This window comes from Hippoglossus stenolepis, chromosome 6 (genome assembly GCF_022539355.2).
Source record: "Hippoglossus stenolepis isolate QCI-W04-F060 chromosome 6, HSTE1.2, whole genome shotgun sequence".
In the NCBI taxonomy this organism is placed as follows: domain Eukaryota; kingdom Metazoa; phylum Chordata; class Actinopteri; order Pleuronectiformes; family Pleuronectidae; genus Hippoglossus; species Hippoglossus stenolepis.
In genome coordinates, this window is record NC_061488.1 from 7,032,445 (window position 1) to 7,050,528 (window position 18,084).

General features: G+C 41.7%; 2 protein-coding genes across 3 annotated transcripts; one reads left to right on the forward strand and one right to left on the reverse strand.

Annotated features, from left to right (window-relative positions):
* The first annotated feature begins 1,924 nt into the window (after positions 1-1,924).
* On the forward strand, positions 1,925-15,567 carry LOC118110796 (glutaminase liver isoform, mitochondrial). 2 transcript variants are annotated; one of them, XM_035158867.2, is made up of 18 exons: positions 1,925-2,281; positions 3,068-3,158; positions 4,818-4,939; positions 7,879-8,008; positions 8,098-8,177; positions 8,311-8,474; positions 8,900-8,958; positions 10,516-10,548; positions 10,640-10,698; positions 10,780-10,846; positions 10,968-11,018; positions 12,151-12,327; positions 12,427-12,558; positions 12,660-12,752; positions 12,877-12,938; positions 13,627-13,703; positions 13,889-13,952; positions 14,079-15,567. In XM_035158867.2, exons 1-18 carry the CDS (start codon positions 2,070-2,072, stop codon positions 14,233-14,235), a joined length of 1,830 nt encoding a protein of 609 aa, XP_035014758.1. In that variant the 5' UTR covers positions 1,925-2,069; the 3' UTR covers positions 14,236-15,567. The 2 variants fall into 2 exon arrangements, with proteins under 2 accessions (XP_035014758.1, XP_035014760.1); XM_035158869.2 differs by having other exon boundaries at positions 3,071-3,158.
* On the reverse strand, positions 15,565-18,031 carry spryd4 (SPRY domain containing 4). The gene is made up of 2 exons (XM_035158553.2): positions 17,864-18,031; positions 15,565-16,738 (listed from the first exon to the last, which is right to left on the reverse strand). The coding sequence occupies exons 1-2, from the start codon at positions 17,988-17,990 to the stop codon at positions 16,197-16,199; spliced, it is 669 nt and encodes a 222-aa protein (XP_035014444.2). The 5' UTR covers positions 17,991-18,031; the 3' UTR covers positions 15,565-16,196.
* Positions 18,032-18,084: the final 53 nt, after the last annotated feature.

Consider the following 18,084-nt stretch of genomic DNA (forward strand, 5'->3'; position numbering starts at 1 on the left):
TTAACTTTGAGTAAAGAGGGATTTTATTTTCATCTTTGCTCATCTCTATTCACATTCTTAGACGCAGTTAACCAGGTAACCTGTCTCAGATTCAATGATCCCAGGCAATAGTATTTTTCCTGATTAACACACTGTCTCCGTCACATTCCTCCAGTCTTCCCCTAGTCCCTGAAACTGGCCGTCCAAAGCGGCCTCTAAGCCAGGGCTTTATCCAGACCTCCAGATTACTGAGCCTGAATCAAAGCACCAGGCCCGGTATGTTTCTTTTCCTGTGTGAGGTGGAGGGGGGAAGAGGTTAAGTTTGTGCAGGCTCGCTGAGTGCAGCGAGGGGGGCTTTCTCACACAAGATGGAGGATGAAGGGACAAAGGTGGCATTCATTGGCCCAGGAATGGAAAACATTTTCTCCCTGAAAACAGAGAAGCTACAAATGGCTGAGGTAGCGCGGAGAGGCCATGGGTTAGCATGCACCCCTCTGGAGGAGTCACATGCCTCGAAAATGCAGAGGGAACCTGCGAGGCCTCGTCTGTTTGCTAATGGAGATAATGTCATGTCATCAGTAGAGTCTGCAAGGGAGGGGATAGGACACAGTCTGCCAGCTCGAGAGACGTAGAATGTGAATGTTTAGCGTGAGTGAAACCGAAGCTTATCATCAGGTACCTTGACCATTTTCCGATTATTTAAACTGTCTCCATGAGAACTGGATTGAAAAGAGCAGGAGGAAAATGAGAAGTATCTCAAAAAAGTAGACCAAAAAAGAATATTTATTCAGATTTCCACCTGATTTCCTGGAACTCCGTCCCCTGACTGCTCCATCACAGTCGACCATTGTCTCACCGAGGAGCAGGAGATGTCGTGGTGCTCACCACGCAGCATCTCGCTCGGCATCAAAGACAGGAAGCCGCAGCTCACATTCAAAAGAATCACAAATGATACAATAAAGTGTGTTTGAAGCACCAGGAAACCTGCTCACCCTCCTCCCACCTGCAGAAAACAACCCTCTGGAGAGGGAAGGATCTCCAACACATGACTGTGATGTGTCTGAGTAGAGGGTCCTGGAGTTAGTGCGCCACCTAGAGGACAAGAGTGCAAGGTTTCAGTGTGTTAGTGTGGGGAGCTCACCAGGGGAGGTCGCCATCTCACAACAGTACAAACAGACTCTGTAGTGACACCTGATGGGACATGAAGAAAACTCTTTAAAAACACTAACATATTAAATCTAACAAATGACAGATAAAGATCACTGAGGATTTCTGTCAGCAACAGCACAAATAATATCTTTATTTGTGTCGCACTTCTCTAAACAAATTCACAAAGTGCTTCACAAATAAAAAAAACATGAAAAAGAGCTGTTAAAAGAATAAAAACATTACAAATGTTTCAGAAATTAAGTAAATTAAGTTTAAGATGATCACCCTCTACAATAATAGGTCAAATCAGGGAATTCATTAGGCTGTGATAAAAGTTTGTTTTAAGCTTTGATTCATGGACACAACTGATCAGCCGGCTGTATTTTCTCAGGTTGGTAGTTCCAAAGCCTCAGAGTCTTTAAAGTAGACAGAAAAATACATAATTAATTAAATATATATGGAAAATATACACAAGACACTTTTCCCAGCAATTGACTAATTTCTATTGTAACAGTTAAATAAAACTGAAGGTTTGAAGGATGAAGCTTCTTTTTCCAGATTTTTATTCAGCTTTAATCTCAAACTTGGGCTCATTGAACACGACAATGTAATTTATGTAAAATCTGTTCCTGTAGTGACATGTTTCATCCTTGCTTGTGATCCACTACAAGTCTCCACCAATAGAGGAATATATTTCTGACAGATAACAGACGGTGAGGTCTGTTGACCCCCACCGTCTGAGCCAACGTGCTGCCTGTGTCACGGCACCGCCCCCGAGCAACAGCCTGTACTTGATCCAGTGTGTAAGACAGCAGCAGCTATTAAAGCTCAGAGGACCAAGGAGCACCGGTCACAAAAATCTCTCCAAACACAATTACAGAGGGTGGACGAGAAAAAAACAACCTCTTTGAATTATTAAACGTTAAGTCGTCCTCACCACAATGCACTGGCTGAAAAGTCTGAGAACAGCTAACCCGGGAATCTTGCAGCTGTTTAAAAATGCAGGGATCTCCGCCAGAGCTGGAGCTGACAACATTGTTTTGTCCAGGACGCATCAACCTGTTCCTCTCCCCTGCTGGGTCGCAGCATCACCCCACACCCACAGAGCCTTTCATCAGCAGAAGGGCCCTGATGTGGATCAAGGACACTCCAAGTAGGTCACAGTAGACGGCGAACGAATAAATCAACATCAATTATCCAAAATATTTTTTCTATTATTGCTTGCATAATGTCTCAAGAATATTGCCATAAAACAAAACTGAGAAAAGTGATGATTTATGGGGCGCATGTATTATTAAAAGGCCTCTTCTGGATGTAGGCTGAATTTATTTATTTACCAGCAAATGATTAGTCAAACATGAGGCGCTTCCTTTTCCTTTTCTCTGCTACTTACTTAATGAAATGTCTGTTTTAATGGTAAAACACATTTTTGTTATGTGAACGCTGACTGACACAACAGTAGAAAAGATGTAAATGTTGCAGCAGTGAGAAGAGCATGTCCCTACAAACAACAGTTGTAGATTCGTAACAGACACTCATGTTATGGTCAGCAATGTAACAGAGGTAAATACACAGGACCCGAGCAGATCATCTACCTGCAGATGTCACTTTGTTTTCATATGTTTTGTTGACATAGAATTTATAGTGAATAATTCAAAATACAGGTTTATAGTTTGCTGGAACCAAGTTGTAGATGTCTGAAAAAACCTCCTGTTTATAAGAACTCTGTATTTGTATTGTAACGCTATGATCATGACATTGAGGTTATTGATTCTCTCACACTGACATCATTTAAAGAAGAGGTTATTATCCCACGCTGACCTTTGCCACCATTTTTACTTCTGTTGACGCACTTTTCCCGGTTTTGTCTCAAAACACAGGAAACAGCCCAAATCTAAAGTTCACAAGGTCTTGTTTATTTCTATTTGTTTTCCTTTAGCAGAAGTAGGTTGATGTCCAGCATGGAGGACCTGCTTTTCTACACCATCACTGAAGGCAAAGAGATGATCCCCCTCCCCCAGTTTATCTCTGTGAGTCAACAGCACCTTCACGCTTCCCCTGGATCGTCATACAATCTTGAAACACAACACACTCTCTCCCCTGCAGCTCTGTTGTGTTTCTGGAAAAGCAACTTAGATTTATTTTGGAAGGGAAATAGGAGCCCACAACAGAAATGCAAAGTGTAACCAGCTGGATGTAGGGTCAAGTTTAAAGTGTATCTATAGACCTTATGTAATGATGCTGTGGGTGTGACGGTGAGGATTGACGTAATCACCATTACAGGCATTGCATTTATCACACCTTAGTTTAAACTGTGTCTGGGCTTTAATTTCAATAATACAACAACTTCTTGAGATTGAAAGTGTTTCTTACTTAGTGACTAAGGTATGGAGCTCAAACACACGCACGCACACACGTTGCCAAGCCTCTGTGAACCTATGCCACAGCTATTTATAATTTTATAGTCTTACAAGGGGTCTCAGAACATCATACGTACAGTATTTCAGAAGAACAGGACACTCAGTGCTGTTTGTTAGATCTGTGATAACTAACAACCTGATGCAAACATTACTCCGTCATTTAGCTTCATGTGATGCAGCCTTTTGGACTCGTATTAAAAAAAGAAAGACGCAGATGTGGACATCTGGTGACCTGGGTGTCTGTGGTTACTGATTTTCAAAAGGAGCACGCATTAGAAGGGACGTGTGTCAACACAGGTTGCTCGCTGTTACACCACGCATGACCAGACGTGTTTGTAGAGGTGAATGGGGCAGGACATGGGCGGTTAACATGTTAGTCAGTATCCCTCAGTCACAGTACCTGTATCATGAACATTACATGTAATTTCAGAATGTTGTGGAAACAAACTGATTTGCACAGGAAACTCCGGTGGCCCTGAAGGGCAAAACACAACAACAAAAGACATGGGCAGTGTCTCCATCCAATCAGCGATAGGCGAGAGAGTTGTTCTGTGTGGTTTGTTGTTGTGTTTTGCACCTCAGGGGCCACCGTAGAAAACAGTTGAAAAAATTCTACTCCATAAACACATTTCACTTCTCAGTCTTATTTACTCCTTCATTCATTGAGGAACTTTTTTCCCAATTATGACCTAATGATAGTTTAGATGGAGATGCTGAGACTGGCAGGTGAGCTTAGCTAATCATTTTCAATTGTTTGGTCAAAAAACATCCTGAACAAATTTGTTTAAATCTGTGGCGGTCAAGAACAGAAAGATATCCAGTATCACAGAAAACCAATTGTTTCAGTCTCACCCAATAGTTCATTATATTGACGTGTGTTTTTAAGATGCAACAATGTGTTTTGCTGACGGTCAGTTGAAGGATAAGTTTCTAAATGAAGTGTTGTGCATGAGCTCAGGCACAACTTCCTGATTTCCTGGCCCCAGGTTAAGAATCCCTCACCAACAGATGTCAAATGAGAGCCTGGGGCCTCTCTGGTCAGGAGGGTCGCGCACATGTTGTCCCCAAAATAGACGCACGTGGTTCATACTGTCACTGTCGGGCTGTCGAGTGACTAGGGGAGCCATTCCAGTGACGAGCCATGTGGGCACGCCTGAGTCTTTGAAATCACTTAGATTTCATTTAAATTTAATATCCTGTAAATTGACTTTACACAAACACTGTGCGCGACTTTGATAACGTCTCAAACCTTGTTTCCCTCCTCTGCAGGCTTTGAGGAAAACAGGTCTGATGACCTCCGACCCTCGGCTGCGTGACTGCGTCAAACAGATGCGACAACACTCACGTGACTCCCTTGGTCCCGTCATGATGGACAAAAAGCTCTTCAGAAGGTGATTATTCTGATCATGAAGAAAAACTGGGAGATTGATTTGAGGGACAAAGTGAAATGAAGGGTCTTTCAAAACGTTATTTTGTTGTTATGAGGTTATCTGTGGTCATCGCTATTTGAGTCCAAGAGACTGGCGGTGACAGGTGCACACGTTCACATGCACCCGTGCCAACCGAAGCAGCGGAGTTTGAGGGGTCACTGGGGCTCTTGGAGAAAGGGCATCGCCCTGGTCCAGCTCCAGGCCGTGGCAATAACACGAGTTGACTCAACAGATCTGGGGGCGCCTGCTGTCCGAACAGTATAATTCCCTAAATGACAAGTGTTATCACTCAGTCATCATTTGGCCTGGAGACTTACACAGACTGCTTCTACAACTTAATTCGCCGTCTTCCACTTCTTTGCTTGTTTTCCTGACATTTGTGAGGTTAAATATTCCTCAAGAGTGCTCACTATAAATACAGGACTAAATATAGAGGGGAGTATCTTCAAATTTTCTTTTTTTTTAAGGAAATGACCCATATGAATTATGCATGCTCTCACCACTCTCCTCTCCTCATGTCCCAAAACCTCACGCTAGCATCGCCTCGGATTAGTGAGGACTGCAGGCCAGATATTTTAGTTCTGTCTCGTTGTGGCAGAACATGCATTCCTTCCCCTGAGAGCGTCTGGCACTGATCAATTACAGCAATTAAAATCTATTATGAGTATTACAAACAGCTGATGGAGGTAGATGTGTGTATTTAACCTTTTAGTCACTTTGAATCCAATGTTGACAGACCATTGAAGAGTTAACTATTGTTATTAAATATATATATATATATATATGTGTAGTTTATGTAACTGGATAGAGTTTTGGTAACACAAACATTTCTGAGGCAGTACCAGTCTCAGTGGTTGCGTCAAAGAAGCTGACGATTTCTGACACATTGTTGGATTAAGCTGCTGTTTCTACAATAAATAATAATGAATGTGGCATCCCCAGGAAAATTATATATTATATATATTTTCTTTATTTTATTTTGTCATTAGAAAAAAGAGCCTGGCTTCAAATGTTAATGTTTCATACGTTTCTTTGAAAATAGAACAAAAAATGTAATATTAATTGTGGCTTGTGCACCACTAAGTCGGTCCTCAGTGAACTCCCCTGTGGCAGATATCATGGCTTGCACGCATGTTATGAAGCAGCAGCTAAGAGTCTTTCTATTCTTGCTGTGGGAGTGTTCGCCCACTCGCCACTTCACTCCAGGTTCTGGGATATTTTTAGGCCGTCTGGCACACGCAGCCAGGTTCAGATCCACACACAGGTTGCCAGAGATGTTCAGGTTGGGCGACCGTGAAGATTGTTCCAAAAGCTTCAGCTCGTGTCTCTTGAAAGTAGTTCATGGTGGATTTTGCTTTGGGTCATTGTCCTGTTTGTAGAACTCAGACTCTTTTCAGCTTCCCTTTCCTGACTGACTGTTTGATATCAGCATCCTGGAATTTTCTTACGAGAACCCATTCCTCCGTCTATCGCTGCAACTGCTCCTGTGCCACTGGTTCTCACACGGCCTCAAGGGAAACTATTTCCACCCCCATGGTTAACAGCTGTCAAAGCAAAAGGTCACTTAGCACTGACTTTGTTTGTTGCCCAACTTCAGAAGTTGTACAAGTGATCATAGGCCACTGGAGGTTGTCATGGTGCCAAACCTTTTGCAATGCCAAACTTAGGCGACTATTTGATTAAATAAAAAGCCGTGTGCATTAATGTTTGAAGACATTTTTAATGCCTGTGCCTACAGGTGTTCACCTTTTCACTTCCAAAGTCACCATAAAGTAATTTACCCAAATATATATATATTTTTTTAACAGACCTATATGTCTGTATGTAATGTAAGTGTAAGCCACCTACTGGCAATCATTCGATTTACATGTAATTCTCACCGTGTGATCTGCAATTGATTGCGTGGACCGTAATGCGCAATTAGTAGACAAGGATCGACGTCGCGTGACAGACGCAGGAAGTGAAGCGTTTATCCTTCCCGCAGTGTGCAAAACACATGCAACGCGGAGCTGTGTGCCCGGTCGCCGATCGCTCTCTCAACCAACCGCAACAGGTCCCAAGTTGCGTGTGCTCGGGCCCGTTCAGTGGTACAACGTAGCCCTAGTTGTAATTTATATCTGTAGATTATTCAGTCTTCACACTTCAATTGTATCTTGAATGTGGTTCTTGGCTTAAATTCATCAATTGAAAGCATTTACCAAATCATAAAATAAACATAATTTACCACTTAGCGGCATCTTTGCATGTATAAACCATAAATTCCAAAAGGGCAGTGATGGATTAGGTACAGCAGACATCCACTGTAATTGACAGCAAAGAATTTACTATGGGGTGTTTATAGAGCTGAAAAAAAACTTTCGATACCATTGACCATAGCATTTTATTGTGGAAACTGTAAAGCTATGATATTATCTTGAAGATACTGCAGGTATCAATGTGTACATATAGACAATGTTGACTCTGATTTGTTAAAGGTCACGTGTGGGGTGCCACAAAGTTCTGTGTTAGGACCCAAGTTGTTTATATTGTATATTAATGATATTCACATGGTGTCTACTTTGTTGAAATTAGTTTTATTTGCTGATGATACAAGTTTATATTGTAAACGTTTGGTACAACTTATACATATAGTGGAAGGGAAACTGTGAATCACAAAGAAGTGGTGTGATCTAAATAAGTCATCACTAAACTTAAGTAAAACTAAATATATATTATTTATTTATCAGCAAATTAAAAGTATAGCTAAAATTAATTTTGGAAATTGAATATGTGGACCAAAATAAACAGAATTAACAAGGAATGAATTCAAACACTGATTTGCAGAATCTGTCCATAAATCATTGTATGTCTCACCTCGTGATATCAGTTCAATTACAGAAGGCCCATGTGTGTTTTTGCAGGTTTGTGGTGAACAACATCATGCTGCTCACTAAGGCCTTCAAAAAGAAGTTCATCATTCCCAACTTCCAAGAGTTCACCCAGGAGATTAATAAGCTTTATGACAGCGCACAGCGGCAGGAGGGAGGACAAGTAGGTAACACGCACGCTCAGTCAGTGCTCACTGATTCATTGTTAAGCCCTCACTCATTTGCATTTGACATTCATTTGGCTTTTCGCAGGTAGCTGATTACATTCCTCAGCTGGCTAAGTTCAGCGCTGATCTCTGGGGTGTGTCCCTGTGCACAATCGACGGTCAGAGGTACAGTGAACATCTCATGTTCACATCAGTGTTTCCATTCTGAAATCATTCATCCTCACAAACATCTCACTAACCTACCTCCATTTAAAAATCTTGTTTCCATGCATCTCCATCACATCCTCATGCAATGCAGACACTCGGTGGGTGACACCAAGGTTCCCTTCTGTCTGCAGTCCTGTGTGAAGCCCCTGGAGTACGCCATCGCTGTGCACGAGCTCGGGAGTGACCACGTTCATCAGTTTGTCGGCAAAGAGCCCAGTGGATTCAGGTTCAACAAACTGTCACTAAATGATGAAGGTAAGTGATAAGTGTAATTGACTCCAGTTGCCCCATCTACACGAAAACAAGCAATATTAATAAAGTGTACAGAAGACAAATTCTGGTTTTGTATAAAAAAAAGAAAAAACTCTATGTTATGGAGAAATCTTGGAAACTGTGGTTCATTATCTGTGATGTTAACAGTTTTAGGTTGTTGGTAAAGGTTTTGTAAGAAAAAACCTTCAAAAGTTGCATCAAAAGATAAACTTCTTGCCAGATTGTGTCTCATTTTATCACCTTTACATCCATTTGCTGTTCTACCCTCTGCTCTGAAGCAAACGGGAGAGATCTGCATCTCTTTATTTTATTTACTAATGTTACTCTACGTCTTCCTCATGAAGTCTCCATAACATCAGCTGTTTATTGCTACGATCAGTGATGACATGCAGTCATTTCTTGTGCAGATAAACCACACAACCCGATGGTGAATGCTGGAGCTATCGTCATCAGCTCTTTAATGAAGGTAAAGTCTTAAGTCTTGTTGGCTCTTACTACGTGAATATATTAGACACTTCGACAAACCTGAATTTTCCTTTGCACACAAAATATATGGCGAAGTTGATCATTAATCAGTAGGAGAGCAAAAGAAAGAGTGGCATCTCAGGAGGTAACGTGTCATGGACTGTTTTTAAACCCATATTTTCACCTGCAGCTGCTGCTGCTGCTGTTAGAAAGTGGCCAATCAGATTTCAACTAGGGCCCATGCCCCCCTTGTCCCACCCCTGGATCCACCCCTGCCTGTAACACACATTTATCGGAAATTTGGCTGCAAACAACATAGTGAAACGTAATGATTTCACTATTTGCATTTTCTGTGTAAACACTGTGAGCAAATAGCATTTGTGGGTCAGGCCCCAGTCTGAAATAAAGGTTTGGGTCATATGAAGACACATCTGATAAGGCTGTGATCCTTCTGGTTTAAAAAAAAGAAAAATGGTTTTGGGGGCATTGTTGATTCTGTGTTCAAGTCCAGTTAGAAGCCACAGAATGTGACTCTATTGGTTAAGTTGAAATATTCACAATTAAAAATAACATAAAACCCCATTTTTATACAGTTTATAGAATCGGTTTTGAGTGAAGAAACTCACTCCTGAACTGTGACATCAGCCACAGCTATCGCATATGTAATCCCTCCTCCACCGGCTGGTCACTCGATGCCCACAGCAGTTGGACTATGGTCATCACCATCTGACTGACCAGTCTTATCTGTGAGCTTTGACCTTAACTTAAGCCACGAGTTTGTGTGTCTTAGGTAGGGGGTTAGCTATATATGGTGGTGTGACTGAACAGACCTCTTATCACATGTAGGTCAGGTTCAGCAGTGACGGAGGGAGTGTGTGTTTGGTTCCTGACATCAGGGGCATTTGTGAACCTCTGGCCAATTACAGCCCTCAGAGTAGAAGGTGTATTAGCCACCATACCTTTTACATGATTGTAGTCAGGAGCAATGTCAGCACATTTCCTATATTTACATGTGTTCTGAGAAGTGTTGTTTCCTTAAAGATTGATATTTTACATGCAAAGGTGATAAATCTGTGTTTGCAATATTCATGCCCCAGTTAAAACAGCTGCACCTCCAAAAGTTTAAATGTCACATCTTTTATTTAAAATCAACAGATCGGGGAGAGCACAAGAGTGAAATTATCTGGAGAAACTCATTTATTGGTCATCCCTTCACCTCACACTAATGTTCGACATCATATTTCCCCTTTATGGGTCGATTAAATATGAATGTGACCACCGTCCCTGTTTGGTAACTCCACAGCTTGGTAATGATCCCTTACCGGTCTGTGAAATCCAAGCATGGCCATAAACAGCCCGCAGGCCAGAGTGAGCCCGTTGCCACATGGAAACAGTCATAAAGGCGTCATGTACACATCACACATCGACGCTCACACGAGATCGGACCCAATACCTCAGCGTCAAAGTACTCAAACACTGCCATCTGTAGGGGCTCGCTGTCTCTTCACGTACTGACAACTGGCATAAGAGAATAACATTATCCTCCTTCTGTTTACAGCCTAATTCAAATAAAGCCGAGAGGTTCGACCATGTAAGTAAAAGCTTTTCATTTTTAACACTTGACACAACTCGTTGTTTTGAAGTCCCCACTGAATCACGTGTAAATATGATCCTTACTGTAGGTGATGGACTTCTTGAAAAGCATGGCCGGCACAGAGTATGTGGGCTTCAGCAATGCAACGTGAGTACCACGCTTCAGGAGATGCAACCTGCTTGTCCTCATGAAATGTAGCTTTTTTTCATACCTGGTATGTTCCTGTAGTTTCCAGTCAGAGAGGGAGACCGGTGACAGGAATTATGCAATCGGTTATTACCTCAAAGAGAAAAGGGTGAGGGGCTTTTTCTTTGGTTTGTATTTAATTACAATCATTTGCTCAGTGCTCAGGTTTTCAGAGAAACTGAAGAGGCTCAATCTAAGCTGACTCTAATCACAAGCTCTTGTGTCTGCAGTGCTTTCCTGACAATGCAGACATGATTGCAGCCCTCGACTTCTACTTTCAGGTGAGACAACACGTTGACAGCAGGATTTCATGAAGTTATTGCACCCAGCCACAGATCATATCTCTTCTAGCTTTAACACTGAACAAATAAGATATGACATATAAATTACTGAGCTGTTATGCAGAATGTAAACAGCATCCAACTGTGCAGTGGTCCAGCTGCTCCGTGGCTCAGTTGCAGCTCTGTCCCCATTTCAGTGTCCCCTGGAAACATCACAGAAGCAGTGTTGTCTGTTCAGCTGCCACATTTCGTGTGTTTCACAGGCATGAATACACCATCACTGCTCATTTTTGAAAATATACTTTTTGGCTGTACTTGCATGTGACAAATTGCTTGTTGGGTAATGTTCTGTGTGATAACTCTATTTAAAGGTGAATCTGCAGGTCTTAAAATCTCTTTAAAAACTGTTTATTGGGATTTATGTTTCTTAAAAAATCAGTTTGAAGGTCTAATTTACAAGTGTCTTTTTTTACTAAGGTTTCCATGATTTTAAGTCTATGCAGTAATAAAATCTCCTGAAATGTCTTGACCGCAACAGAAACCCTGAACCTTTCACAGCACATTAACCTGTATTTGTTTGACAGTATTTTAAGTGTAAAATAAGGATTTATCTGACATGTCTGCTGATCGAAACAGTTTTTTTGAGCCATAATCAAATTTCTGTTTGCTCTGAGACTCTGGTCCATCTTGACGTCACTGCATCATATATTTTCTGACAGTCACGACTTTTGATTTTGTGACATGGTGCATTATTATCCTGCTGGAAACAGCCACTAGAAGATTGTAAACTGGGGCCAGTAAAGGGAAGCACATGGTCAGCAGCAACACTCAGAGAGGCTGTGACGTTCAAACCACGATTGATCGGTGTTCAGCAAAGTGTGCCAAGAAAACATTCCCCCCCCCCACATCGCCACAGCACCACCCTCGTCCTGGACTGTTTACTGGTTGGGTCCAAACTCTAGAGACAGTTGTACATGGAAATCTCTGGAGTTTGACGTAAACATTAACCGTAGCTCCTGACCCATATCTGCGTGTTTTTTATGCATCATGGCCGACAACAAAAGCAAAAAAGCTTCAAGTATTGCTTCAAAAAATTCTAAAAGCTTTGATTCTTTCCATTTTTCCCTTCCAGTTGTGCTCCATTGAGGTGACCTGCGAGTCAGGAAGTGTCATGGCTGCCACACTGGCCAATGGCGGTATCTGTCCAATCACAGGCGAGCGTGTGCTGAGCGCTGAAGCGGTTCGCAACACCCTGAGTCTCATGCATTCCTGTGGCATGTACGACTTCTCAGGACAGTTTGCTTTCCATGTGAGTCACTGGGGAATTCAGCGATGTGTTTAAAATAATGGTTTCCTTATATCTCCAGGTGTTAAGTCCTCACACCTTCTGCTTGTTCCTCTTGTTCAGGTGGGCTTGCCGGCTAAATCCGGAGTTTCGGGTGCTGTGGTGCTGGTGGTCCCCAACGTCATGGGTATGATGTGTTGGTCCCCCCCGTTGGACCGTCTTGGGAACAGTGTTCGTGGAATTCACTTCTGTCAGGTGTGCAGCCATCATCACAGTTACACTAATGTATCTTTATCTAATTTATCTGTTTCTGCATGTTTCATATACTCAATCTCGTTCGATTTTAACTTCACCAGGAGCTGGTGTCACACTTCAACTTCCACAATTACGACAACCTGAGGCACTTCACTAAGAAGCACGACCCCAGAAGAAGATCGGATGATGATCCAGTAAGTTCAGTTCCACAAATGTAGATTCTAAGATTTCGGCTCAGAAATGTAGCTGCCTGTTTATGTAAAAACTTTAAGAATTAGTTCTCTTTCCTGCATTAATATTTTCCTTTTGATCTGTTAGAACAAGTCGGTGGTGAAACTGATGTTTGCAGCGTACAGCGGTGACGTCACAGCTCTCAGGAGGTAAATCACAAACACTGACTTTAATTTTTGGGAAATACAAATGGCTTTATTGCCGAGAGTTAATTAAAGGACCAGTGTGTAGGATCAATGACATCATGAGGTCACCCATAAATCCTCCTTTTCCGAGTGTGTTGGAGAAGCTACGGTGGCCTTCAGGTTATGTGAAGACACAAAAAGCTCTCTTTACACCCAGTGTTTACTTTGTCCATTCTGGGCTACTGTAGAAACACGTAGGTGCAACATGGCAAGCAAGGACCCACTGCCTAAGTAGATACAGAGAACTTCTACTAAACTAATAAAACAATTACTGTTTGTTTCAAGTGATTGACACTGATGATAAGATAATTATAAATAGTACATTACATTTCTGCCAATAGATTCCCCTAACGAGTGGAAACTGGGGAAAACTATCTGCTCGCTCGCACATTTAAAATCACTAATCAACACAACATTCCAACATGTTATTTCTTGTTCAGTACGAAAGTCAGTGACGATCATGTCAACAAAGGCTAAAACTTCTCTCGTGTTCTTGTAGAACCTTTACGAGCTAAATGATTGCTTCAGCGTGTTTTTCGCTCATGTAATTGCACAGATACTCATCTGTTCTCAGCTCAGTTTCCGACAGTTTGCCACCGCTCGAGTTAACCTTTCCATCCGTGTTCCCTCTGCTCCTCTGCCATCCCCTCAGGTTTGCCCTTTCAGCTGTGAACATGGAGCAGTGGGACTACGACTCTCGCACGGCGCTCCACATCGCTGCAGCTGAAGGTGACACTTTATTATTAGTTCATTCGTTCTTCGATGATCTCGGCTTAGATGTTCAAACAAGAGCAAATGAAACGTGGCATTTACATTACAATGTTCAACCGCGGTTTGGAAGTACGATCGTGTAGGTGAGAGTTGCCCGTTCCTGCTGTAATGGGAGATTACCCACTTCTTTTCTTTTCTCTCAGGTCATTTGGAAGCTATACTTTTCCTGACTGAAATATGTAAAGTCAACCCTCACATGAAAGACAGGTAGGGATTTTGAAATATAAACAAATTCACCAGATTTTCGATTTTTCAAATGGTAGTAAATGTGTCCATCTCCATAATACTAACTATAACAAACTATTCATCTCCATATTCTATTGTGTTTATCAGATGGGGGAACATGCCCCTGGACGATGCCATGCAGTTTGGCCATGATGTTATTGTCTCAGTCTTGCAAGAGTACCAGCGTGTTTACACTGACGGAGACTCCCCATGTGAAGCAGAGGAGCAGAAGACTACACTGGATACGCTGAAGAGCATTGTTTAGACCACAAGGGATCATAAGGGTTTGTAATGCAAATCCAGTTTATTGTATTATGCACCTATGAGGAGTGAAAGAACAGGATGATAGAGGGAAGACATGAATGAGTGTGTTTATCTCCTTTGGACTGTTAAAAAGATGCAGAATTAAATTCCTTCGTAGTTCATTGCTGCAAACTGGGGTTTTGGTCAACAATGTAAAGCAGCATACACACATGCAATGTGTTGCATAAAAGATTATATCAATTTACTCCTTGATTTGTCGCAGTGCAATATTAGCCAGAATGGCACTCATACCTCCACCAAGGCCCAACAGTTCCCTTACGAAACCACATTTAACTTCACTAGTTCCTGATTTTTATTGGGATCTGCACCAAAGGCACACACCCATAAACACCAGTCACCTACATATGCTGAATTTTTATTTATCAATCTATGAATTTTTCTCTCAGAAATCAAAGAAAACATTGAATAAGGCCCCATCTCACAAAGTAAAAGTAAGTGAAAAATAATTTCTGGATCCACACCAAAGTTTTGTGGATTCCTCCCTGACCCACACAGCATCCTTAATCCAGGTTTCGTGGAAAACCGTCCTGTTATTTTTACGTAATCCTGCTAATTAACAAATGCCGATGAAAACCTTTACCTTAGCTTCTGATGTAAATATGAAATATATTTTTTGCACATTTGTGAGCTTTATTTTGCTTCATTTTTTATTTGATTGAGGGATTTCTTGCCCTGCATCTTGTGCAATACGTGTATAGATATTCCTAAAGTTTTCTTAATTCTTCTACCTCAACAGGAGGTGATTCAGTCGCATTTGTGCCTCAACACTGAAACATCAGGTTTTCAGTGTATTTGATGACAGCTTATTGAGGCTCACAGGCCAGTCTACTCAATGCTGATACCTCGTCGTGTTTGTGTCAGTTGTTTTCTTTCTATCTGGATGAATTATTCTTACAACATGATTGTGAGCTCGTTTTATTGGCTACATATGTGTCACAGAAACATGTCTACGTCTCAGGCACTTGGAACAATGCATGTTTAAGTTACTCTAGCACCAAATGTATAATTAAATTACAATCTGTGCAAATGATTATTTCCAACTGGACACAGTTGTGTTTGAAGTTATAATTTTTGAAAAAAAGCAAAATTGAAACATATGCATAACCAAGTCATGTGCTAAAAACATATTATACAGTTCAATCATCTGCAATGAGCGCATTTTATTCACCATAACAACTACAGCAAAGAGATGATTCCTCATGATGACATTAGCTTTATTCTGTCGCTGTAAATATGTATTTTCCTGCTGTAAATAAAAGGGATTGTGAAAGTAGTTTCAGTGACTTTATTTTTATAAAACAATACACAGTATGAACATGAGGCTGGAAAAGCTTTTGTGCAGATTTTTTGGGGATTTGACATGGTCTGAACACAAAGCATACAAAAATGACAGCTTGGCAGTTAGTGTTCCCCAAAACAAGCACACATCCTTTTCACGTCGGTTAGTCTGAGGTAATATATGAGGTACACACAAAAACAGCTTCTGTGATATGATTGCCTGAGGCTGGATGACATGTTATATCAAGTAAAGTATGCAACAATATTGCAAAACAGAAAAATTCAGACCCCTTCACTTTTTTCTAAAAAGAAATTTCTATAAAAGCCTTTGGCTAAAATCAAATTCAGTGTATAATTTCCGAAGAAAGTATAGATTGATATGTAGTACAATATACATATTGTATTATTTTAGCATATGGTGGAATGAAGAGGTCTTAATACTTTACGAATGCACTTTAACCTATCAAGAGGCTTAGTTATGAAAAATGGCCCAAAGCGCTGAATGATTCCCAAGGAAGATATTGCTTTCTTTCCTGCATTAAAGATTACGTTGTAATAAGTGCTGCCATTGTACTGAACCCAGCCAACTCCATCAGAATCATCACCATCACAGGTTCTCCTGCCTCACTTCAGGCCATCAGGCTCCTCCAGGCCAGAGTGTGTGAGCAGCTCCCCGTCCCAAAGTCCGAACGCAGGGCACAGAGGAACCTTGAACTTTGCCCTGAAACTGTGAATGATCCGGGGGTTCCCGATGTCCACCAGCGCCAGGAGCCCCGCTTCGTAGTCTAGCAGGATGCCTACACGGTCCGGCTTGCCTACAATCGTCACGGGAACCATCTTATTGCTGGTCATGGCGGACCACTTGCGCTGAGCGTAGCTGAACACCCAGGAGGAGCCGTCGGTGCCCACGCAGTCGTCCCGGGACATCAACGCCTCAGCCACACCCAGACGAAACTGTTGAGACTTTTTGACCGTCACCTCCCAGTAGTGTCGTCCGCTGCTGATCTTCTCATCGCCGAAGACGACAGCCCAGTCCCGAAAACGCTCCGGGTTGTCCGGCACTTTGGTGGGGTCCAGGCCCAGGATGCGGTAGATGATGCCAGTGTCTTTCTTGAAGAGGTCCAGACTGCTGTGGGCTGTTCGCTCATCAAGCTTGAACTGAAGATCTACAGAGAATGAACCACAAAAAGAGGAATATCTGATTACTTTGATTTAATGAGTTAAGATTTTAATAATGGAAGCCTTATTGGAGTCATCAAGTGGATCCCAAACTAAGAAATGTTGAATTAACCCTGGTCTCAGATTAAATTAAACACTGTATCACTTCTTAGTCGTCACTTCCACATGTGCTGTTCCTGCTAAATTCTCTCCTCTGAAAAACATCTGTGAATCACAGTCACTCAGGCAGGATTATGGTTTTCTCAGAAACCTAAAGACGCCTGTTACAAGATGAAAAGACTTTGGACAGGGAAGAAAAATAGACATCAGTCCATCCTAAGATTTGAAGAAGCATATCCTCCTCTTGAGTTCATAGTGTTCAAAAGTTTAACTTCAACTTTTCATTTCCACAACACAACATACAGTGAATTTGAAAAGTGTGAAACTGAGGCAACATTTTACAGATGTACATTCAACTACTTTACATTTAAAATCCTATGGTTCCTGATCGTCACAGAATTGTTCAAGTAAGTTTTTTGACTTTCCTTTAATCTTAACATTTTGTGTTAAGTATTACAGCTTCAAGCCTTGATCAGTTATTCAAATTAAATATTTTTTACAGCAAAACTCAATAATAACGCAAAATAAAAATGTTGGGATCCATCGGTGTGATTTTTAATAGTGTCATGTAATTTATTAACTTATGTGACATTAACTAAAGCTGTAATAAAAGTACATTAGTTCTCAGAAATATTGTACAGTACAAGCATAAAGTGGCATCAAATGGATTCATGTACAAGTACTTTGTTTACTTAGTAAAGACAGTACTGGAGTAAATGTTTTGTCTGTTTAAACTTTCTAAGAAGTTTCTCAACCAGAGGAAACTTGTTAAGTTTTTGTTTTATTCTGCAGAAATAAAGAAAAGCTAAAGTTCGCAAAGTAAATATATACCTCCACTGTCAGAACAGACTTTATTGTTGTGGCAGGAGAGGCGGGTTTAAACGGGGGGACGCCTATAAATAAACCAAACACCCATCACCTGCTGTGCCACTGACCTCTGGGCTGCAGCCTCTCCAGCTAACAGCTAACAGCTAACGCCCCCTGTTTGTTTTCACACATTAACATGAACTCACTGCTGCGGGTGGAGGTGGAGACGAAGCACCTCCTCTCCGGCAGACTGACAGTCCTCCCGGCCGGCAGGGAGGAGACGGTGCGTCCTACCAGGAGACACAGACGAGCTGCTCTGCAAGACGCCGCCATGTTTTCACTGCTGCTGATGCTGACGCTCACATGGGTCACTTCCTTCTTCTGCTCATAAAAAGATGTAGCTGCAGCGCCCTCTGTTGCCCCCCGC

Excerpts from the sequence above, each read along its gene's own strand:
- spryd4 (XM_035158553.2), bottom strand. The coding sequence starts at position 17,990 with ATGGCGGCGTCTTGCAGAGCAGCTCGTCTGTGTCTCCTGGTAGGACGC. Across the intron at positions 16,739-17,863 it reads CTCCACCTCCACCCGCAGCA|ATCTTCAGTTCAAGCTTGAT; the intron begins GTGAGTTCATGT and ends CATTCTCTGTAG.
- LOC118110796 (XM_035158867.2), top strand. The coding sequence starts at position 2,070 with ATGCACTGGCTGAAAAGTCTGAGAACAGCTAACCCGGGAATCTTGCAG. Across the intron at positions 3,159-4,817 it reads CCCTCCCCCAGTTTATCTCT|GCTTTGAGGAAAACAGGTCT; the intron begins GTGAGTCAACAG and ends CCTCCTCTGCAG. Across the intron at positions 11,019-12,150 it reads CCCTCGACTTCTACTTTCAG|TTGTGCTCCATTGAGGTGAC; the intron begins GTGAGACAACAC and ends TTTCCCTTCCAG.